The sequence below is a fragment of the Dipodomys merriami genome, unplaced genomic scaffold (genome assembly GCF_024711535.1).
Source record: "Dipodomys merriami isolate MVZ:Mamm:240054 unplaced genomic scaffold, mDipMer1.0.p SCAF_8, whole genome shotgun sequence".
In the NCBI taxonomy this organism is placed as follows: domain Eukaryota; kingdom Metazoa; phylum Chordata; class Mammalia; order Rodentia; family Heteromyidae; genus Dipodomys; species Dipodomys merriami.
The window spans coordinates 10,356,072-10,379,564 of record NW_027206401.1 but is presented as its reverse complement, the minus strand read 5'-3'; the positions used below and the strand labels follow the sequence as shown (position 1 = coordinate 10,379,564).

The window sequence follows — 23,493 nt, the reverse complement described above, 5'->3', positions numbered from 1 at the left end:
AGGTCTTTGATCCGTTTGGAATTGATTCTGATGCAGGGTGATATATAAGTATCTAGCTTCAGTGCACATGTATAGCCAATCCTACCAGCACCATTTGTTGACGAGTCTGTTTTTCTTCCATCCTGTGTTTTTGGGTCCCTTATCACATATTAGGTGACTATAGGTCTGTGGGTTCATTTCTGAGTATTCTATTCAATTGATCCTCAGACCTATTCTTATGCCAGTACCAAGCTGCTTTTATTACTACAGCTTTGTAGTAAAGTTTGAAGTTTGGTATTGATATTCCTCCAGCACTGTTCATCCTGCTAAGGATTATTTTTGCTATTTGGAGTCTTTTATTAATCCATATGAATTTTTAGATTGCTCTCCCTGAAGAATATTGTTGTGATTTTGATGGTATTGTCTTGGATTTGTAGATAGCTTTGGGCAGTATTGCCATTTTCATGACATTAACCCTTCCAATCCAGGAGCATGGAAGGTTTTTCCATTTCTTTAAATCTGCTTTAATTTCTTTTTTCAGATTTTTAAAGTTTCCATCTATAGAGATCCTTCACATCCTTTGTTAAGTTAGTTCCTAAGTATTTTTTTTTGAGGCTATTACAAATGGAGTTGCTTTCCTGATTTCACTCTCGATCTTCTCATTGTTGGCCTACAGAAAAGCTACTGATTTTTGCAGGTTAGTTTGCCAAAGTTTTGAATCAGCTCAAGTAACTTGGGGGAGGAATCTATAAGATCCTTTAAATATAAGATCATGTCATCTACAAAGAGGGATAGTTTTACTTATTTCCCTATTTCAATCCCCTTTATGTTATTAACTTGACTTACTGCTCTTGCTAGGAATTCCAGTACTATATTGAAGAGGAGTGGAGAGAGCAAACATCCTTGTCTTATTCTGGATTCTAGAGGAAATGGTTTTAACTTTTCACCATTAAGTATAAGGCTGGCTATAGGTTTGTCATATACAGCCTTTATTATATTAAGGAATGGCCCATGGATTCTTAGTTTCTCCAGAGCTTTTATCATAAAAGGGTATTGAATCTTATCAAATACTTTTTTTGTATCTATTGAGGTGATCATGTGGTTCTTATACTTGCTTCTTTTGTTATGTTGAATTACATTGACTTGTATATATTGAACCAGGCTAAGCCTCTTTTTATATAATGATATTGCTACCCCTTGATTAGGGGGTCTGTAAAGATCTCTGGCCCAGTTGTAAATCAGATTGATTGCTTTTGGATTGAGTTTGAATTATTCTTGGCTTATTTGGGGTACCCATGCAGGTATGACTTTCGCAACTATTTTCCTTCAGTCTTCCACTTATCTTCTCACTCTGAACACTAGTATTTTTCATACTTTCTTCTAGAAGGTCCACATACCCTGGGAGTTCTGACAGATGAGGGCAGGAAGGAGAATTGGAGTATGACAACTCCAAGCTTCTCCAATTCCTCTTACTTTAATCAGATATGCCTTACTTCCTTAAACAAGAGACTTTGTTTTACAACCACTTGCTTCAAGCCCACCAAACAAATTCATCTTAAGGTGTCTTTTAACTACCCAATCCTAGAATCCTGACTGTATGTTTGCAATGTATTATAAGCTTTCTCTCCTAAAGCATAATAAAATTTGTCGTAGTCATGGGCGTTTGACACCTTTTCAAGAACATTTTTATCCTTTCTAGTATTCACTTACAATGATGGAAACAATCTGACTAAAGATATGTGCCACCTACATGCCAAAATAGACATTTGGGAGAAAAGGTGTGTGTGTGAGTGTGTGTGTGTGTGTGTGTGTGTGTGTGTGTGTGTGTGTGTGTGTGTGTGTGTGTGTGTGTGTGTTTGAACTAACCAGAGAGTCATTTCCATTCTGTGCTCTGGGAAAATGCTTCTGGAGGATGGTGACTCAGGAGACAAATGTGAAAGTCATAAGAGAGGAGACGTGGCTTTATTTCTTAGTTCCTGATGCTGAAGATCCCTTAGGAGTCTGCACAGTTCAGCATCAAGTGGACTTGTACCTCTCAGCCAACCTTGTGTTCTTAGATCCTACGCTAGTCCCTCTGGATCTGAGGGGCTCAGTCAGATGGTTAGTTAATGGTGTTTTATAAACACTTCAATTCATGTGAATACTGTTCATTGCTTTAACATGGGGATAGAAAAGCATTTTCCCATTATTTTATTTATATATTTCCTGTTCCACAGAGGATTTGAAATTGTCACCAGATAGAGGTGAAGATTAGTGAAGCTCCCCTTTAAATATAGGAGTTCTTCACTTAGGGTTCTTGACTTCAATCACAGAATAAGAATTTCTGGGCAAGTCACAATGGTAAGAAAACTTGGCAGAGCTTTATTAAGTAAACAAGCAAGGAAACAGACAGACAAAAATGCAGATAAACAGAGGGGCAGGGGCATACTCTTGCAGAGTGTGGGTGCTCTCATAGGGACACAAAGACACAGACACACACACACAAGGAGACACCCAGAGAGACACCAGCTCCTTGGGCTGTTGGGTATTTATAGGGTAAAGGCAGGGGGTCTGGCTAGGTGCTTTGTCTTTGCTTTAACTACAGCTGCTGTTATTCTCAGAGCTCCCAGGTAAGAATGCATCCTGCCATAAAACAAATCCTTATCCTTGAAAGGAGGAGACATCCTGCTATCTTCATTTTGGGGCATCCTGTCAGGCAGTTGTGAACTCCCTTAGGAAATGCATCCCTTAGGAAAGAATGCATTCAGTTGCCTCTCTTTGGAGCAAAGATAGCATTTATAAGTTTTCAGATACCATATTTCTTAGTTGCCTACACCAGGCCTCAGTTTCCATAAGTTACCTGCTTCAAAATGACTTCACAAATTTCATTAAGGGGTAAAAAATAATTGATGAGAGCCAAAGAAGGGAGAACAATGATGAAAATAAAAACCAGGAAATTACAGCAGTGCACAGAAGTCCTCTGTACAGTTGCTAGGGTGAGAGACAAATCTAGCTCTAAATTCCCTGTGCTTTGCCAAACCGAAGAGTAGAACGTGTTCCACTTAAGTGTCACAGGCTTTTCATGGAGATAAAATAAACTGGTTACTCCCCATAAAATTTTTTTCCTCAAGAAAATGTCTACAAAGTTAGCTTCTTGCAACCAGAGTATGAAAGGACCACACAGCCCAGAATTTAAAGTCATTCATTCTCTGGTGAGAACCTAGCGTGAAGACTGCTTGAGCTTCCAGTGAGGGAATGGCTCACATTTTGATCATCAGCTGGGCAGGAGTTAGAGCTAAAAGTTTCCTGTGAAATCTGTGCGCTGCACGCATGGCTGACAGAAAGGTGTGCATTTGTAGGCAACAGAATCCAAAACGAGAAGCAGGAAGGACCGCGATGCTGTCTGCCATCTCTCAGGCTCCCGCACATCAGCAGTTTCATCTCCAAGCCGCTTTCCCACCCCTCACGTCTCATGTGGGCACCCAAGTATGCTCTAGCTGCTGCTGTAAGGGAGTTAACTATGCCCACGCTTAATACCTGTTTTCGTGTTTGGTAGCCAGGCACTGGTGGCTCCTACTTATTATCCTAGCTACTCAGGAGGCTGAGATCGGAGGATTAAAGCCATGAGGTTCTTAGCTCAAATGAACCAGACCAAAGGGGGACATCTGAGGCATTGCTCAAATGGTCCAGCATCAACCTTGAGCAGAAATGCTAAGGAACAGTGTCTAGGCCCAGGGTTTGAGCTCTGGTACTGGCACACATAAGAAGGAAATGAACATATTTGGTTACAGATTTGGATGGAGCTCAGAGGGACCGGCTTGTCTCTTCACCATGATTTTTGGGCATTTCAGAGGGAGAGACTCTCCAGCTTTGACACTGTAGTCACCGTGAGGCATCTTTACTCATTGCTGGAGTTGATGCCAGCTGTTGGCTGGCATGTCCAGAGGTGCTGCCCACTGGCATAGTGCTCCATAGCCTGTCTTACAGCAGGGTACACTAGATCTCCTACAAGATCTGTAGGGTTCCCACATGAAGCATTCTAGTTGACTAGGCAACAGCTTGGTGGCTTTGTTTGTTTGTTGTTTTGGTCGATCATGGGGCTTGAACTCTGGGCTTGGGCGCTGTCCTTGTGCTCTTCAGCTCAAGGCGAGCACTCTACCGATTGAGCCACAGTGCCACTTCTGGTTTTCTAGTAGTGTATTGAAGATAAGAGTCTCACCAACTTTCCTGCCCAGGCTGGCTTTGAACCGTGATCCTCAGATCTCAGCCTCCTGAGTAGCTAGGATTACAGGCGTGAGCCACCAGCGCCCGGCTAGCTTGGTTGGCTTTTTATGACGTATGCTTAGAGGTCACGTAGGGTCATTTCCAGCTCATTCCACAGCATTTAAACAAGTCATGAGTCTCTCCAGACCTGAGGAGAGGGGTCTAGACCCCAGATCTCCATAGGTAGATTGCCCAGGTGCCGCTGTGGTAAACATGTTGATGGGAGGTACTGGTCTGGTCATCTTTGGAAAACGAAATGTACCTTCATGTGCCACAGCTACTTTTCTCTCTATAGTGTGCTCCAGGATTCTGGAAGTACCAAGCAAGGAAAGGTGAGGTCAAGGGAAGCAAATTCATCCAGGCTGTTTTGTCAGCCTGGACTTGGAAAAATATAATAAAGGAAACTGTCCAGGTTTCCGGGCTAGATCAGCTCCCTGAGAAGGGACGTCAGCCAGGTTGTATGCTTTCCATTAAGTACATTTTTGGAGCATCTTTCTGATTTTGGCCAGGTAGCCACTGACTGTTGAAATACACCTGGATGGTTCTTACTTTGTTCCACGTATAACTCACAGAAATAACGCTCCTAAGTGGAGTATACATGCATAATGGCTTTATGTGAAAAGATTAGGATATGATTTACTATAATAATTCAGAACTGGGGTCACACGTGAAAGCAAAGTACATTTTAAGAATTTCCTTCAAGTCAACTGAGTCAATGGATCCATTTTCCCAGCTGAACCCATCAAGATATCTGCCTTCCGAGTCAACTTAAATGGATGGATGTGTTAAGTGTTTACCTTCTAGAACATCTAGCACATTTTCCCAAAATATTACACCGAATTGACCAGTGTCATTGAATCAGAAGTGTATGGCTTCATGTGGCACTAGAGATATAATATTTCCAAGTGAACCGGACCACCTGTTTCCTGTTGGGTTCTGGGCAGGGATACTCATTTTCGCCATCTTTCAGGCAGTATGTGACCATTAAGAAAGGTCTTTATGTGTGCTCTTAGATACACTAGTGTTACAATGGCGCAAAATCTGGGGTATAAGTAAGTTTTTCATCTTTTGATAAAAAGTACACATGAGGGAGGGGTTTAAATTTTTTATCTAGGCATCTGGGTGCTAGTGGTTCATTCTGTAACCCTAGCTTTTCCTGAGTGGCTGAGACATGACAATCAGTGTTGGAAGCCAGCACAGGCAGAAAAGTCCATGAGATTTTTCATCTCTAGTTAATCACCAAAGAGTTGGAAGTGGAGGTTTGGCTCAAATGGTAGGAAAAAAAGTCTAAGAGATTGAGTTCAAGCTCCAGTACCAGCACCCGGAAATATTTGTCTATGGACAAATATTTCCCAAAGCAGTACTCTTTGTTCAGCTCACACAATGAGAATGAAGTTTCTGCATGGCCTAGAACAATCTCTTAGAAGTCCTTAGTAATGTGAGCTGAATTTCTGAATCACATCAAAGCATTCAGAGATCCAGGGCTTGCTCTTTAGTTGTGTGAACCAACTGGTTGCTGTGAAGTCGGTTGAAATTCAGAATGAATACTTAACATGATGGGCGATGACTAACTAGTTCTAGAATCATTTTATTTTCATTTTGACATTTGGGAAGAGAAAGGATTTCTAAGTAAACCACACATTCTAAGGCTTTGAAAAGGTAGAAAATGTCAACAAGAAGTTAAAAAAAACCCATCCTTCTATCTCAGTGTATACAAATTAATTCATTTAATCATCAGTAAAATAAGAAACTTTGCATCTTGCATTTGAGTAGGACACTTGGTATGACAAATAAGCTTCAAACCATTTAATGGTTCAAGCACTTTGGAACTGGCCACTGGCCACTGCAGGGGGGTGAGAGACATTTGGGGACTGGGTCCTTGCCCCATGGGATTTGGTACTATCTCCAAGCCGATGGTGTCCGAGCTGAATTGAATTGGAGGACACAGCGGGGTTCAGATTCCGTACACCTTTTTGGGTCACAGAAGTCTTCAGTGTGGAATGCTGTGGTATCAGAACAGAGGAAAAACCACTGGTTGGCCAACTTAGTTCTCTTCCATGTGGTCAGTCAGGGCAGGCAAGGGCTCTCTCATCTGAAAGGAGTGGTGTCCAAGGCCATCCCAGGAGCGATTTCCATTCTAATCTGTCCTGACAGAAGGGAGAGGAAGGCAGGGAGGAGAGCAACTGAACAAGGAAGCCCACACAGAAGACCTCCTCCTACCATACCTGGGGAGGAGGAGGGGTGGGTCACCCAGCACTCGCAGTGGAACAGAGATGCAGTCTGTGCTGTCATGAGTTTACTTGCAGTAGCTGCATTAGGAACAAAACCAAGGCAATGTATCTCATGTTTTGCCAGCCTGGCATCCATGACTCATGACTGCAGAGTTTGTGAAAGCCCAGATATCAGGTTCCACCCTTGGCTTCCAGACATTGGGGTTGGAACCTGGGCAGCTGCAGCTTGTAAAACTCTGCAGGAGAGTCTGAGACGCAGCCGGGACCGGGATTCACACACTGTGGAGAAAAACCCGGAATTACCAGTATAACACTGACCAGTCTAGTCAAATGTCCATATCTCTTTGGATATCCTGACATGAAATAGATGAACATTTTATCTAGATACACGATCTTTTAAAATTCAGTGTTGTTTTGTAGCTTTCACGGAAAGGAGAAATCATAGTATTAAAGTCATTGAAAGTACGATGACATATATTTCAATACGGATATCCAGACTGAGGATCAGGTGGGGGGAGGTGGGGGGGGAGTATGGGAAGGGATGGGAAGGGGAAACAAAGAGGAGGCAACAATGCTTGATAAGAAATGTACTCGCTACCTTGCCCATGAAATTGTAACTCCTCTGTACGGTATTCTCATAATTAAAAAAAATAGAAACCTTAGTAAAATAGCAAAATGCCCTGTGTCTGTGATGTATGTTTAGATATAAACAGACAATGGAGGTTCACGCCTGTAACCCTAGCTACTCAGGAGGCTGAGTATGGTTTACAGTCAGCCTGGGCAGACAAAATCATGAATGTTCTTAACTCCAATTAACAAACAAAAAGCCAGAATGAAGGTAGGGCTCAAGTGGAAGAGCATCAGCTTTGAGTAAAAAGCCAAAGAGTTGAGTAAAAAAATCCAAGGACCTGAGTTCAAGCCCCAGTACACACACACACACACACACACACACACACACAGAGATGATCAGAACCTCTCTTCTAAAGTTTATCTAACATAGAAGTGAAAAATAAATTATATCAATTTAGAGATAACATGCCAAAAATAATGAAGTTTTTAGAGTGGAAGAAAAACATGAAGAAATTTTGCACAGGCACTGACAATAAATCCTACGTACCTTGTCAAAGTGATTCCTCCTTGTAACACAAGGTGAAGAAATGCTAGCCACTTCACCTGCGCAGGCTGGGACACCAAGGTACCGAAGAGATTGAGAAACACATCCTATCTTAGTGTCTTAATAACACTCAATACAAATACTTAGATTGTCAAACTTAGAAAAGCCGCAGAGACTGCTCTTACCTTCGGGTAAGTCAAAGAAGGTAGACTGGACAGAGAAAGAGTAGTGACATACTATCAAGAAGTGTGTAGGAAAACCCAGAGGATGAAGTCAGTAGAAGACATTAAGTGAAGAGCTACATGCTCCCCACACAATGGATTTCTTAACCATGTTGCAAATTACTTAAACCAGTATATACCAGGGAAATATTGCTATTGTCCCATGTAGGAGACTGGAACAACTTCTCAGTGGTGTGTGTACTATTGTATAATCCTTGGCTCTAATTTGGTTTTGCCTGATTTTACATCTTCTCTACACATATTTACAACCAACTGTGGGCTTTGTTTTTATTTGTTTGATACTTTACCATGTTACTGTCATCATTTCAACTAAGCGTGTGTTTGGAAAGCTTAGAGAGTACTCTATTGATAGATTGTAGAAAATGAGCAAGTTATTTAATAACTTGGAGAAAGTATTCTATTTAAGCCTCCATCACTGTACCAGTTTTTATATTGGGCCTTTTGGGTAGAGCCTGGTAAAAGCTTTTTGGAACTGTAACTCTAGCACACTTTCCAAAAATGTTTTCTTCTATAGACTTCTTTTACATTCAGTAAGACTTTTGAGAGACCAAGAGCTGGAAAAGAAACTCCTTCATCGGTCAGGAGTTTCTGGCACTTTGTAGAACAATCACCCCAGGGACCCGCTGGACATACTACACAAAGTGGTGGCCCCACCACATTGTCCAAACAGCCCGCTGGGGACCTTGCCACCCCCAGGAAGAATGACCGTTAATCGTAGGTGATGCACACAGCCTGCCAACATGGACTCATCAAACGGTCAGCCTCAAAGGTACTTCAGAGTAAACTCCATGTCAAGCCAACGTGTGGATGTACATTCCATTACCCCACCCTCTGTGTGCACCAGAACCTCCCCCCCCCGCATCCATGTGGGGTGACAGCATCGAGGCCCACATCCCGTACAGCTGTGGACCCCATCTTTTTGGCTCCCCTTACTCTTTGAACCATTCTGCTATTTTAATCACAGAAGAGTTCTCCCAGCATCTGCATTGTTCCTTTTGGAAAAGAAAGAAAAAGTGACTTTGCTTGATGCATGTGTCCTGCAAGCTGGCGAGCCCGGGTCTCCACGCTCCTTTCTCTACAGAGGTCAGATGTGCCCCCAAGTGGAGGTCAATGGCAGAGCAGGCTAGAGACCCCAGGGAGAGTCCCTGCTGCTTTCTGGGCCCAGCCACTGACCAAACCTGCCATCCATCTAACACCCAGAAGACTCCATTACCTGGAAAAAGAGCCAAGGAATAGAGCAGGAGTTCATGTAGGGTGAGATGGAGAAGGAAGAGGGAAGCAGAAAGGGGAACAGGTGAGGTTGGGAAAGTTTGAGAGCAAGACTGCATCACAGTCTGTTCCACACGGGGGTACCTGTGAGGATTGTGTTCCTCCTGTTTCCCTCACCCCAGGTGGCCCCGTTAACGCTCCCTAACATTAATGCCAACTGTGTAATTTAGGAACTGCTACCCACAACCTTGCACTGAATAATGACACAGACACTGGTTTTTAATCCACATCTTTGGGATTCGAAGCAGCTTCCAGAGTTGCGGTAATCCTATTTGGGTGCAAGACTATTCTTTCAGAAGGTGCTCATTATCTGCTCACTGGTCCCGGGCAGCAAGGGACCATATCTGCTGTGGCAGAGGGCTTCCGGGACATGGAAATGACCAGCAGGTATGTTTTGCTCTTGCTTATTAACAGTGGCTCCCAGAGCATTGTGGGAATTTGGACTGTAGTTGTTTCTCAAATGGCTTCTTAAGGGCGGCAGGCAGTAGACATCATCTGAAAGGGTGATAGCTACACAGCCATCAGTTATTAGCATGTTGACAGACTGTATTCTTATTGCTAGGAAGCATCTTCTGTCAAGGATGAGATGATAAACTGAACTCGTGCCAAAGCAGGGCTAGGAAAACAGGCTTGTTCTTAGAACAGTCTGTGTCCCCTGAGTCTGTGTTCAGAAAATTTGCTCTCCACAGGCCATCATCCTCTTAAAATATTAACACTCGGGAGCGAATGAGGCTTGGAATCCCCGTCAGATAACGAAGTGGTCACGCAGTAGGTTCTCAGCCAATGCTCGCTGGCTGCAGAAGCATGAATGTCCAGGAGAGTGGAAACCCATGAGGAATGGCGGCTGGGGGAAGTCTGAACGCGGGATCCTTTTCCTCTAGTGGAGGAGCATTAGGCAATCGGTGATGGCCCTATGGGTTGCTGAAGTCTAGAACAGTAAGCTCTGCCTCTGAGCACACAGGAAGGAGAGAAGGGATGGACAGGACCACTCACCCCAGGCAAAAATCCTCCACGCTCTAGGATAGTTGATTCTAGGATTTCCTTGAATAAGGGAAGGATTTTTGGTGAATGAAGTCAGCATACCTCGGTGATAATAATATAAAAAGGAGAAATTGGTTAGAAATTGCATCATGCTTGTTGGGCCTGCTCAGTTCTGTGGCCTGGGAAGGTTCCCCCGATAGCCAGCCTATGGCAGGGCCTCTAGGAGATGAGGCTGGAAGGTGGGTGGTGATAGGGAATGGACCTGGCTCAGGGCCCATGGAGGACTCAAGCCAGGCCACCCCTGACTCCAAACCACCATGTCTCCCTCCCCACTCCCTGCCCACCTCCACCACAATTCTGTGGCCCTGAACCCTTGCCTGTTCTTCTGATCCTCGCAATCTTTCTCTGTCAACTTTCCACACAAAACATAAGCCAAGTCATGCAGCAACTTATTTCTTAATTGAATCTTAAAAATATATTTAATTGAAAAAAGTACACTGAAGAAATGCGTGTAATACTCTTTACAGGAAATCCAAAAATGATGAAACTTAACAGGTATAGACAGTTACATGAACGCACAGAAAAACAGAAGAAATAAGAAAACGATTAGCTTTAAATGGTGGGATTCTCTGGAGTAAGGAGAGATGGGATTAGGGAAGAATGTAAGACAGTTTCAAAGACACTGACAATGGCTCAGTTTTTAAAGTTATGAGGCAGGATCATTCTTCACAGATTATGTATGCAAAACATATATTCATTTGTATAAAGAAAATGTCCTCTCCCTCCCTCCTTCCTTCCTTCCCTCCTTCCTTCCTTCCCTCCTTCCTTCCTTCCTTCCTTCTTTCTTTCCTACCTTCCTTTTTTCTTTCCTCCCTTCCTTCTGCTTCTTCCTTCCTTTTCCCTCATCTTTTTCTTTCTGATCCAAGAATCAAACCCAGGGTTTTGTACAAGCTAGACATTCATTCTTCCACTGAAATACTTCTTTATGGAAACAAATATTTGATTTTTCCCCCAAACCCTCTAAGGTTATACTCTAGAACAAAGAATCCAGGTTGAAAGTGAAAAGCAATTTGCTTTCTTCTTAAATGTCATTTCTTACTGCTTGTTTGTGGTTGAACAGCTATGTTTAAGATGTCACATGTTACAGTCTATTAAGGAATGAAGAAGGGCTTAATGAGCCACTAAAAGTTGTTAATTTCGTGCTATAGAGATGAGGAGCCAGCAAAGTGTCAAAAGAAAGATGTACCTGAAGAAGTGATTTTGAATAATTAACCCAGGAGGAACTTGCAAAATCATATGAAGATGAATCAAACCATTAAAACAGTGGATTTTTTCTCTTTAAGTTCACATGCATTTACTATTCCCAAGCAAAGACTTGAGAGTGTACATTTTTTTAAGTTCTTAATGTAATCCTGATCCACACAGCTACTTGAGAGTTGTGGGGCCATCACTAAGTACTCAGCTGAGATGCAGTAGGTAGTATTAAATAACACCACGAATCAGAACAATGAACTCCTTAGCCGGTGTGATTGGGCCACATGTAGCTGAGTGTCAATTTGTCAATGATCATATTGTTTAAACAGCAATCCAGCCAGGCCCAAATTTTGTTTCTATTTATCCTTTTAAAAAAAAAACTTCACAATTTAAGTAGTTCCTTTATGACTTTATATATCCTTAACATAAAACTTACTGATTAAAGGACTGAGTCTTTAGTTTTTCTAATTTAAAGATCCAGAAGTGCTGTTTTCCAAATGTGGTTAGCTGATCACTTTAAACAGTATATTCTTCAAACGTTTATCAGGCAGAAAATACACGTAAACGGGGGATGTATTGAAAATGAGCAAGAACACCCAGGTATTTAAAAACCTAAGGTGATCCAAAAAAAAAAAAAAAACAAGGCTTAAGAAGGACGCTAGTGACTAACTGTAACTATAACTAACTACTCAGAAGGCTGAGATCTGAGGATCGCAGTTCAAAGCCAGCCCGGGCAGGAACTTCAAATGATGTAGTGGCTCAAGTGGTAGAGCTCAGGGACAGCACCCAGGCCCAGAATTAAAGCCTCAGGATCGGCAAAAACAAACAACCGAAAACCCAAAGCTTAACCCTTGTATATATGAGTGGACCAAGAAAATGCTGTACATCTACAATGGAATCAGGCTCATCTATCAGAAAGCATAACATTACATCATCTGCAGGGAAATGGATGGACCTAGAAATGATGTTAAATATATCTGGCTCAGCGAGACCAACGGCAATGAAGCTAGATGAAAAACACAAACATGCACGATACTATCTAGAGGGCTCTGTAGAAACAGACTGACTAAAGGATGGTATACCTCACAGAAAAGTACAATGGTGTCATGCCTCTGAACAACTAACCAACTGTTTACCAAAGTGAGTGTCAGGAAGCCAAACCATATTTGGGACCAAGAGTGGCAACCATCAGTGGGGTACAGGAAGGGAAGGAGGAAGCGTGGGAAAATGTAGTGATTGTCTTCAATGGGCATGACAGAAAAATTGAACGATGTAAGCTGAAGGTAAAGATGAGTGGAGAAAAACTGAGGGAGAAGGATGAATACTCAGAGCCTGACTTATGGAATTGAAACTACTTGGTGCAACCCAGTTAACAATTAAAAGTATCCCCCAAAGCCAAATATATATATTTTTTTCCCAGCAATTTCTTTATTGCCCCGTTCCCTGTCCTGCACCTTATTCTCTGCTTTGTTTGCTTCGGATCAGTGTACCTCAAGTATGCCAGGACCTGATGAATGCCACCGCTTGCCAGCCAGCATTGTGACCATTCTTGTGCCATGGCTGTTCTGTGTGTGTAATCCCACAGCAGTGTTCTGTTCTGGGCAATGACAACTACATTTACTCTGAGTTCATCTGGGAGGGTGGCTTCTTTAGTCCCAACCCATAAGCTACTGTGTGACCCACCCACGACTCCCACCCTCCCTCACCACTCCAGGGCCCACAGGCAGCCCAGCATTGATAGACTTGGAAGCCTCCGAGGGATGAAGAAGGGGAAAGGGGAGGAGGAGAACTAGGTGTAAGATGGTCCAGGGACAGAACAGAAGGGAATCCAAGTGATGATCCTGCACAGCGGCCCTAGCTTACCCTGTGTGGCTGGCGGGAGGAGCTGAGTTCTAGAGAGTTGAGCTAAGGGAAAATCTATCCTTGTGGCCCCAAGACAAACCTTCCCTCCACGCCTTCAGTTCCCTTCACCGTTCACTGCTCCCCTGCCTCCGGTCCTGGGCCTCTACTCTCCTCTTCCTCTTCCTCTTCTTCCTCTCCTCCCTTGTCCTCCCCTCCCCTCTCCTCCCCTCCCTTCCCCTCGCCTCCCCTCTCCTCTTCTTCTTCCTCCCTTCCCCTTCCCTCTTCACTTCTTCCTTCCTTCCCCTCCCCTCTCCACTTCTTCTTCCACTTTCTTCCCTTCCCTCCCTTTCCCTCTCCTCCCCTCCCCCTCCTCCCCTCTCCCTCCCCTCCCCTTTCCTCTTCTTTTTCCTCCCCTCCCCTCCCCCTCCTCCCCTCTCCCTCCCCTCCCCTTTCCTCTTCTTTTTCCTCCCCTCCCCTCCCCTCTCCTCCCCTGTCCTTCCCTCTCCTCTCCTCCTGTCCCTTATGCTCCCCTCCTCTCTCCTCTTCTTCCTCTCCTCCCCTCTCCTCTCCTCCTCTTCTTCCTCCCCTCTCGTCCTCTCTACTACTTCTTCCCCTCCCCTCTCCTCTCCTCTTCTTCTTCCTCCCCTCTCCACTTCTTCTTCTTCCCCTCCTTTCTCTCTTCTCCTCCCCTCCTCTCCTTTCTCTCTTTCTTTCCCTTCCTTTCCCCACGTACTTACAGCTCTCACCACTTCCTCTCTGCTCGCTCCTGCTCATCCCTTGAGCTCTTTGGCAAGAACTGAGCCTGTATATTCTCTCTTCTCCCTAGTTAGTAACTAGGATTCCCAGCGTACAAGCTCCATACACCACCGCAGAAGAAATAGCCATGCTGGCATCAGCGTAGATCTGCTTCTAGCTGTGGCACAGAGGGCATGGGAAAGGCAGGAGAGGAAAGGCCCACCTGGCCCGTGAGCCGGTGTCCCCTCCTCTATGCCCACAAGTGCTTTGGGCCCAAACCTCACCGGGACTCCAGAAGCGAATTAAATCCTGCCTGGAAAAAGGCGGCCATCACTCTCTGTGATGATGGTGGCACCCGCCACTCTCTCTGAAGCTGGCCAGGGTCTCCATGTCTCTGGGGAGGGTCTTCCTGATCAGCACTAGATGTGGAATGGGCAAACTGGGCCCAGGTCCAGCCCTGGATGCTGCTTTCCCAGTTACCTCTAGCTGGCAGTGCCTGGCTCTGCTCTGAGAAGAAACACGGCCGCTGTCCCCTGGGCTGATGGTCAGTGTTAAATGCTCAGTCCATGTAGGCACCAGACAATGAGAGGAGGAGTTCAGTGCTCCCATTACAATGCTGAGGCTAAGGGTCCTCTCTGGGGCTCTTGGCTGGGGCGCATGGGGGCCATCTTGGCCTCTCGGGGCCAGGAGACACACATACGCGTTCATCAGGTCACACAGGTGCTTGATTTCAAATGGACCCAGAATGTCCCCACGGCTGGACAGCTGGTAGGGAGAGGACCCCAGCTCTCCACCATGACCCAGGGATACTTCCGGTCTCCTTGGCCTCATCCGCTTTGAGTCTCTCTGTTTCTCTCTGCCCCTGCAGGCGTGTACACCTTTCTGTCCAGCACCCTGAAGTCTCTGGAAGAGAAGGACCATATCCACCGGGTCCTGGACAAGATCACAGACACCTTGATCCACCTGATGGCCAAAGCGGGCCTGACACTGCAGCAGCAGCACCGGCGGCTGGCCCAGCTCCTCCTCATCCTCTCCCACATCCGCCATATGAGGTAAGGGGACCCCGAGTCCCAACTACAGGAAGCTGCCTCCACTTACACGGCGGCAGATGAGCAAGGGCTGCCGTGCATACTCCTAGCACCGTGGGATTCCTTCGTGACCCACCATACACACTGGGGCGAGGGGAGGAGTGTGCCCGGGCACCTGTCAGATTCCCCTTCCTGCAGGGGGGCAGCTGTGGGTGTCTGCAGGCAGAGGCAGGTGTGAGGCGGGATGGTGGAAGTTGGTGGAAGTGTCCTGAGGCCAGGGCCAGGCTAGCCAGAAGGATGGGGTGAGATCGCTTCTGAGGAGGCTCCAAGCTGGAGTGCTGAAGTCCAAATGCCACATCCAAGTCCTGGGACCCACCCTTCCTGAGACAGGCTACCCAGATTGTTAAGCTTCTTGGGAAAACAAATGTACCTTTTTCCTTTACCTCCCAAGAGCACTGTATAGGATTGCCACACAGGGTGTGCTCGCAGCAGGATTCCTGGGTGAACGCATGAAGAAATGGGGACGTGACTCACTGAACATTTGACTCATGCCCTGTGCCTTTGAAATTCCTACGCAAAAGCGTCTTCTTGGCCAAGTTAGGGAGAAAGGGATGGCAATCACAGTCCTCAGGGACTCCCTGGGAGTCTTGGGAACAGACACAGGACTCAGCCTGCTGGGCACAGCAGATGACCGCATTCTGAGGAAAACATGTTCAATTCTTTCTTGTCTCTTACTCATCCTTCTTCTGGTGGCACGGGGTTTGAACTCAGGACCTTGTACTTGTAAGCCAGGTGCTCTACCACTTGAGCCACATCCCCAGTCCTTCTTTGTTTTACTTGATTTTTTTTTGGTCTTTGCTTCCATCTGTCTCAGTCCATGATCTTTGTATTTCTGCTGAAATTCCAGGTCTGTAGCAGTGACCTTGGAGAATCTATGCAAGCCCTATGTATGTTTATATTTGCGGAGGAAAAATATCACTGACTTTTCTAACCTGTGAACTCAGGTCTAATTAGTTAACATCAAGGATAGTTGCTGTGTATATCAGTCCTGGCTGATTTTATGGCAATATGGGAGGGCGGGGAGGGGGGGAGAGGGTAGGGAGGGGGCGGGGCACAGTGGTGCAGCAACTTTTATCATTGAGGGAAGAACTAAGAAGTGGTTGCTGGATTATTGGCAGCTCTGAGCATCTGGCCCCCGCCCCCCATCTCCGGCCTCCCCACCCCTCCACCCTCCTCTTACACATGCGTATCTACAAAATATTTTGGTGCCTCATTATCTCAGCGTAAAACACAGAACTCTGTTTTGTCGAATTTGGCCTCTGCCATATGGTGTTTCTCCAAGAATTTAATTCCAGCCTTCATCCCCCTGGAAATGTGATTCATTAGGTTATTGGAGGAAGGGGACCATGGCAGATCTGGGGGGCATTCACTTTTAACAGCATTTAAATTGAACACAACACAAACAGCATCCTGCTTACACATGTCCTTTAGGTTGGGTCGCAGGCTTGGACGGCTCCGATGCTGAATTCCATGGCAGGACTCCAACCTGGGCTAACTCTTCCCCAACCACAATGTGAAGATATAGTGTTAGGACATAGTCAGTCCTGCCTCTTCATAATCCATATTTCTTTTGTTTTCTTCTCTGTTTCTTGTGGTGCTTGAACTCAAAATCTAGATGCTATCCCTCTGCCCAAGACTACCACTTGAATGACAGCTCTATTTCCAGCTTTTTACTAGTTAATTGGAGCTAAGAGTTTCAGGGACTTTCCTGTCCAGGCTGGCTTCAAACCAGGATCCTCATGTCTCAGCCTCCTGAGTAGCTAGGATCACAGGCGTGAGCTGTCAATGCCGGGCTCACTTTCAAGTGAGCTCAGAGCTGTCATCCTCGCTCCTTTCCCTCTGCAGTGTGTGGGACAGAAGAGAGTTGCGACTGGTAAAAAGGCAGAGTGGGTTTCTAGGGGGGAAAAGGGGAAATGGCACCTGCCTACACTCCCCTCCTCTACCAAGTTTTAGGTAGCATTTACAGTTCTAGGCTGTGGTAGAGAGCAGGTTGGGCTGACCCCTGACCCCTGTCCCTCTTGGAACTTGCACGGTGTGTGCGGTTGAGAAGAATAACACCTCAACACATAGAGTGAGTATGAGAGAGAGAGAGAGAGAGAGAGAGAGAGAGAGAGAGAGAGAGAGAGAGAGAGAGAGAGAGAGAGAGAGAGAGAGAAAGAGAGAGAGAGAGAGAAAGAGAGAGAGAGAGAGAAAGAGAGAGAGAGAGAGAGAGAGAGAGAGAGAGAGAGAGAGAGAGAGAGAGAGAGAGAGAGAGAGAGAGAGAGAGCAACCAGGCTGATGTGAAAGGGGGCGGCTAAAATGGAGAGAGCTGGGCCAGGGCCACAGAGAGGAGAGACGGCTAGGGAGTTCACGTTTGAAGACTTGGGGGACATGCATACAGGAAGAGGAAACAGCCAAGGAATGCCCCCTCCTAATTCTAGAAGGATCTTTATTCCTTTAACGGGCAGAGCAGAACCCAGTATGGTCTACAGAGTTTACAGAGAATGAAGGGCAGGCACGTTTGTGAAGGGAGACGGAATGGGTCATTTGGACATTGGACGATTGGGACAGAAATGCTTATTCTGGATTTGACAGGAAGTCATTGGGGAGTTTAAGCAAGGGAATTTCTTAAACTGCATTACCCATTTTAGATAGCTCACTCCTGAAGCAAGCTGGTGGTTCACACCTGTGATCCTAGCTACTCAGGAGCCTGAGATCTGAGGCTGGAGGTTCAAATCTAGCCTAGGCAGGAAAGTCTATGAGATTCTTATCTCCAATGAACCAGCCTTTAGTGATGAGGCTAAAGGAAATCACTCAGGTCCTGAGTTCAAGCTCCAGTACCTACCTGAAGTCCCCTCCCCCTCCCCTAGAATGCAGAATGCTGACTCCTGATTGGCTGTAAGTGGCAGGTTCTCAACTTAGATGTAAGGATGGTGTCAAGGAACGGGGCTGAAAGCCAGGCTGTGGAAGGAAGGAAGCCAGGCTAGGAGTGGCTGGGGTGGGGAGGGTGTGTCTGTGAGTGTGGCTGCCCTTGAGGGAGGGGAATTGAAGCTGCCTGGAGATGCATCCCAGACTGGGGCTCTGAAGACCCTTGACTTGTGCAGATGCCATCCTCCGGGCAATCTTTCAGTAGAAAGAAGGCTTGGGTGACCAGGGTCTCGGGACCTTCTCTAACCTCCCCTTGCTAGGAACGTCACAAGTCTTGGGAGCACAGCCAGGCTCTAACGTGGTCTTCTCTGTGTCCTCCCCTCCGCCAGTAACAAAGGCATGGAGCATTTGTACAACATGAAGTGCAAGAACGTGGTGCCCCTGTACGATCTGCTCCTGGAGATGCTGGATGCCCACCGACTGCACGCCCCTGCCAGCCGCCAGGGGGTGGCCCCGGAGGAGCCCATGCAGAGCCAGCTGACCGCCAACGGCTCTGCTTCTGCACACTCCTTGCAAACATACTACATCTCCCAGGAGGCAGAGAGTTTCTCCAACACCATGTGAGAACTCCTGGGACCACCCCCCCCCCCCAGGTTCTGAGAATCCCTGTCGCGTTTTACCCACGTCATGCATCACTTTCGCAGAAATTCTGTCTCCTGCATACACTCCGGCATGCATCTGCCACCCGTGGCTTTCTAGTATGAGTGGCCATTCATTTGCTTGCTCAGTTCTTAGTGACATGTCTTCTGTTGGGAACAGCCAAAGGGATTCCAGGGCTAACTCTTTGGTAACAGCTCTCTCCCCCTCTTTGCTACATGATTAAGAATGAGGATTCTTGTAGTGCGCTTCATGACTGAACTCAGCCTGTGAGATGTCTGTGGACTGAAGTTTACTGGTTGAGACCCACACCTGGAGAGTAGACATTTCACCTCCAATAAGCACTTTGTAATGGCTCCAAACTAAGCCTCAGGACAGAATTGAATGGCTCCTTTAATTGACACCATGGAGGAAGAAAGCTAGCTCCAGGCTTCCTCATGGGCATGTTGTATTCCTATGGTAACCTGTCACTTGTGAAAACGATTAAGGGACACCTCGATCGTTTTCACTAAATGGCTTGGGTGTAGCAGCATGCTTGATGAACCCCGATTCATTTCTCCCCATAGGAATACAAGATGCACACAGGGAAGGAAGATCCCCTTATTCTCAAGACTATGTCGGCTTAATGCATTGCACCTTCTTGTCTTGCTGAAACCTAATGCTGGTTTTCCAGAGCACAGGGTTCCAGGTCAGCCTGGCTTTCCACAGACCTGCAGGAAACCGCAAGTTGATTTCAGTTAAGGCATACAAATCAGTCTCTTTAAAAAAAAACACACATTTTTTGGCTATTATTTTTATAAAAGAAAGCCTTTTTAGCTCCCAAGGACTTGGCAGTCAAAAACAGCTTCTGGACCTATTCCAGCGGGGCTTTGGCATTCACCACCAGAGGGCGCCCTACGTGGCTCTCCCAGCTATGACTTCACACTGCATTTTTCTCACATAGAGGGAGGAAGGGCAGATTCGATTGAGGGAGCACCTTAGTGATGCTTTCTGTTGTTTTGATTTTAGGCCTGGGGAGTGGGGTTAACTAGTAACTGGGTGTGATCCATTGTGGGCTGCTAGAGAACAAGAAGGAAAGTAGGGGAGAAACTGGATCAAACTGGGAGAGTGTCCAGGTAGCCTGGTCCCAGGCTGCAGTTTCCCAGGGGTGCACACCCCAGGCAGCACAATGCACAGAGGGCTTGCCCTGCGAGCAGCCGGTGGTCTGCCTACCCTTCATTTCCCATGTGGCCCTGATGGTAGGAAACAGCAGGGGACAGCTGCATTCTTCTAGTTGGCCTGGGACCCTGGGGGCTGGTCAGTACTCCTCTAAAAATAAGCTGGTTTGGCCTTGGGAAGTTCTCCTCCTCCTCCCCCTCCCCCACCACCCCGACTTCTACTCCTTCTGCCCTTAAACTGCATAACCCAAGAGAATGAGACCAAAACTGGGCCACAAGAATCCTTTTCACAACAGCCACCCCACAAAAAAAAGAAAAAAGAAAAGCTTTCCTTAGCCGCGGGGCCATTTTCCCTGGGCCTTTGCTTTTCTAGTACAATTCTGGGTGGTTTCATTTTCTGAACCCAAATGAAACTTTGATCTTCCCTGACTTCATAGTCTACAGTTGCAACACTGCCGAGAGGCGACATAGTAGATGGCAGCCCAGGGAAAGGGCCAGGCTTCTAGCCGAGTTAGATCCCAGCCCTAGTGAGTGGCTAGGCTTCTAGATACATCGATACATCCTGTTTGGAGAGGTGAGTTCCACTAAGTGGCAGCCAATGAACTAGAATACTGGGGCCCCCAAATAAGTAAAGCTTTCTCTTTTTATTTTTTTTCTCCATGCATGTACATCTAAATTTGGGGGGCAATTTTCTGTATCCTCATGAAGAATATGTTTTAAGAACACAATTCTTTTGTTGTTTTAAAAAGTACCTTATATAGTATAATATATATATATTTTTTGAAATTGAATTGCTTGTTTATCGGACAATTGAATGTAATAATTCTGTACTGGATTTAATTTTGACTGGGTTGACATTGCAAAAACCAAGGGAAAATGTTGAGTTGTTTTTTTTTTTTTTTGTATACTTTTCAAGCTACCTTGTAATGTATGCAGTTAGTTATTGATGCCTAAAGCCTGGTGATTATTCATTTCAATGAAGATCACATTTCATATTAACTTTTGTATCCACAGTAGACAAACTAGCACTAATCCACATGCCTATTGTTGGATATCGAATGACAGACAATCTTAATGTAGCAGAGATTACGCCTGAAAAGGAGAATTATTCAGGGCAGCTAATTTTGCTTTTACCAAAATATCAGTAGTAATATTTTTGGACAGTAGCTAATGGGTCAGTGGGTTCTTTTTAATGTTTATACTGAGATTTTTCTTTAAAAAAAATAAAAACAAAATAAAACAAAAAAAAAACCTCTAGGACTATAGATGATGTAATACCAGCTAAATCCAAACAGTTATGTGGTAGAAGATTTTTACATGATTCATCTACTGTGTCTGTATTCTTGTTGAGATACTACTACATTTTAAATGGGCAGAGAACATTGGATGGTTGAACTGTGAGCCCTTGAGTTTCAAGCAACTTTGGAAGTCTCTTTTTAATTCTTATTTGAAGTGCCAATAACGAGTAGCTGACATTTCCCAGCTGATGTTGGTGCAGGGCAGAGGGGACATGTGGAGAAATTGTGCTTTCTTCCCACTTTGAGGAAATTTAAGGTCTGAAAGGTATTGAACTACCTGCAGGTGCAGGGTAGGGTAAGGAAAAGGTCTTGGGAATTTGAAGAATGGGGAAAACAAGAGACTAAGAGCATTGACAGTCCTCTGACTCCCGGCGGGGATGCTGAGGGCTGCTCTTCTGTTTCTGCCCTGTAATCTGAAACTAACTAGTCATTTTCAATATGGCTGCTTGAGTTTGTGGGCAGAGTACGGCATCAGCAGCTAAATCCAAAGAATAACGAGAGGTCAAGTGTCTTTCAGCCATCTCCGAGCTTGCTGTCATGATTCTGCGATGCTATCTTACAGCAATGAGTGAGACACCCCAAGCGAAGACCCTACTGGTATCAGCCACAAAATCTCATCCATCCTGAAGGAAGTGCAATCGCTGAGAGATGTCCATGATTGCAAATATTTCCCCATGCCCTATTCCAGGCCTTGTGGGGGCTGAACAAATAAATGACTTTCTGATGATTTACTTTTAATCATATTAAGGTGTTCGCACTTTGAAATGGCCATTGATTTAGACTGTTGGCTTAGAGTACCTTTACTCCCCAAGGAAGCCAATTGCAAATCCCTTCCTTGAATACTTTCCAACCTGGAGACAGGCTGTGGATACTGGGAACTCTCACCAGGCCGTCGTGATGTCTGAGATTCACAGGCAGTTCTGTGTGGGGACAGTGGTTCTGTGAAAGGCAAACGGAGTCATGCAGTAGCTCAGAAGGAAACCACGATCCTTTTTGGTGCAAGTCTTGGGAGGTTGATCCAGATTGGGCTGTAAACCTCCCAGCTTCACCCCTTGAGAAGGAACTCCCTCTCAGACAAATGAGCTGAACTGTGGTCCCAGATATCCCACCTTCTCATCCGTGCGATTCTGCTGTTTTCTAGCTGTCTTTCCTTTCTACTGAAATCAAATTGTGGTCCCTTTTGAAATCACTTTAAATTGTTTGCTAAGTAATTGCTGCCTCTAGTACAGCATTCGATTTTTGCACTGTCTTTCAGAGACACAAGAAAAATTTCTATTCTTTTTTTTTTGCATCCAAATGTGCCTGAACTTTTTAAATACGTAAATGCTGCCATGATCCAACCCCATCTTCAGTGTGTGTGTGTGTGTGTGTGTGTGAGTGCGCGTGTGTGTGCGTGTGTGTATGTGTATGTATATGTGTGTACAGAGCTGTGCACCCTGGAAATAACATACAGTCCCATGAACAGGTGCCTAAGACATGGACCCCTTTGTGTTTGCAGAGAGGTCATTGGTCATAGAGACTTGAATTAATAAGTGACATTATGCCAGTTTCTGTCTTCTCACTGCTTATCCACAATGCTTTGTGTGCACTACATACTCTTCAGTGTAGAGCTCTTGTTTTATGGGAAAAGGCTGAAATGCCCCATTGTGTTTGACGGACGAATACACTCGCCTGCTGATGCATTCATACAATTACTGATGTGATCCTGTTTTTGTCGTAGCTTTGCTTTGTTTAATGAAACACACTTGTAAACCTCTTTTGCACCTTGAAAAAGAATCCAGCAGGATGCTTAAGCACCTGTAAACCATTTTTTTCTCAACCTATTTGATGTTCAAATAAAGAAGTAAACTAAAAACAAAGGGTTTGAGTTGTCTGTTTTCCATTCTACTTCTTGCCAGTCACTTATTACTGATCTTATGAAAATGAAGCCAGGCACTGGTGGCTTTTGCCTGTGATTCTTGCTACTCAGGATGCTGAAGTCTGAGGATCAAGGCTTGAAGCCAGCCTGGGAAGAAATGTCTGTGAGACTCCTATCTCCACTGAACCAGCAAAATGCCAGAAATAGAGGTGTGGCTCAAGTGGTAGAGTGTCAACTTTGAGAACATAATGCCTTGAGTTCAAGCCCAGGTAACTGCATCAAAAATATGCACATAAAAATGAAGTGACCTGTCCTTTGGCAGGAGTGGAATATTAAGATCTCCCACTATTACTGTGTTGGAGTCTATCATGTTCTGTAAGTCCAGTACTCCATTGTTCAGTGCATAAATATTGACCACTGTGATTTCCTCTTCATGGTTCATCCCCTTTATTAATATGTAATGACCTTTCTTGTCTCTTGGTACTGATTTTAATGAAAAATATATTTGTTGAAATGCCAATATGGCCATGCCTACCTCTTTGCATGAAAGATCTTTTTCCATCCCTTCATTCCAAATTTTTTTTTTTTGTGAGATGGGTCTCTTATAGACAACTGATGGATGGATCTTGGTTTTTCATCCAATCTGCTGCTGGACTTCTTTTGAGTCCATTAATGTTTAGGGTTACTGTGGAGAGGATA

The 23,493-nt window shown here is 45.2% G+C and overlaps 1 protein-coding gene across 3 annotated transcripts in view; it reads left to right on the top strand.

The window, feature by feature from the left end:
* Esr1 (estrogen receptor 1) overlaps nt 1–22,789 on the top strand; it is a 325,828-nt gene extending 303,039 nt beyond the window's left edge. For all 3 annotated transcript variants that reach the window (XM_070010912.1, XM_070010911.1, XM_070010913.1), the window contains exons 8-9: nt 14,758–14,941; nt 18,214–22,789. In XM_070010912.1, coding sequence (XP_069867013.1) covers nt 14,758–14,941; nt 18,214–18,448 — 419 coding nt within the window. In that variant the 3' untranslated portion in view covers nt 18,449–22,789. The remainder of the gene's footprint in view (nt 1–14,757; nt 14,942–18,213) is intronic.
* The last annotated feature ends 704 nt before the right edge of the window (nt 22,790–23,493 follow it).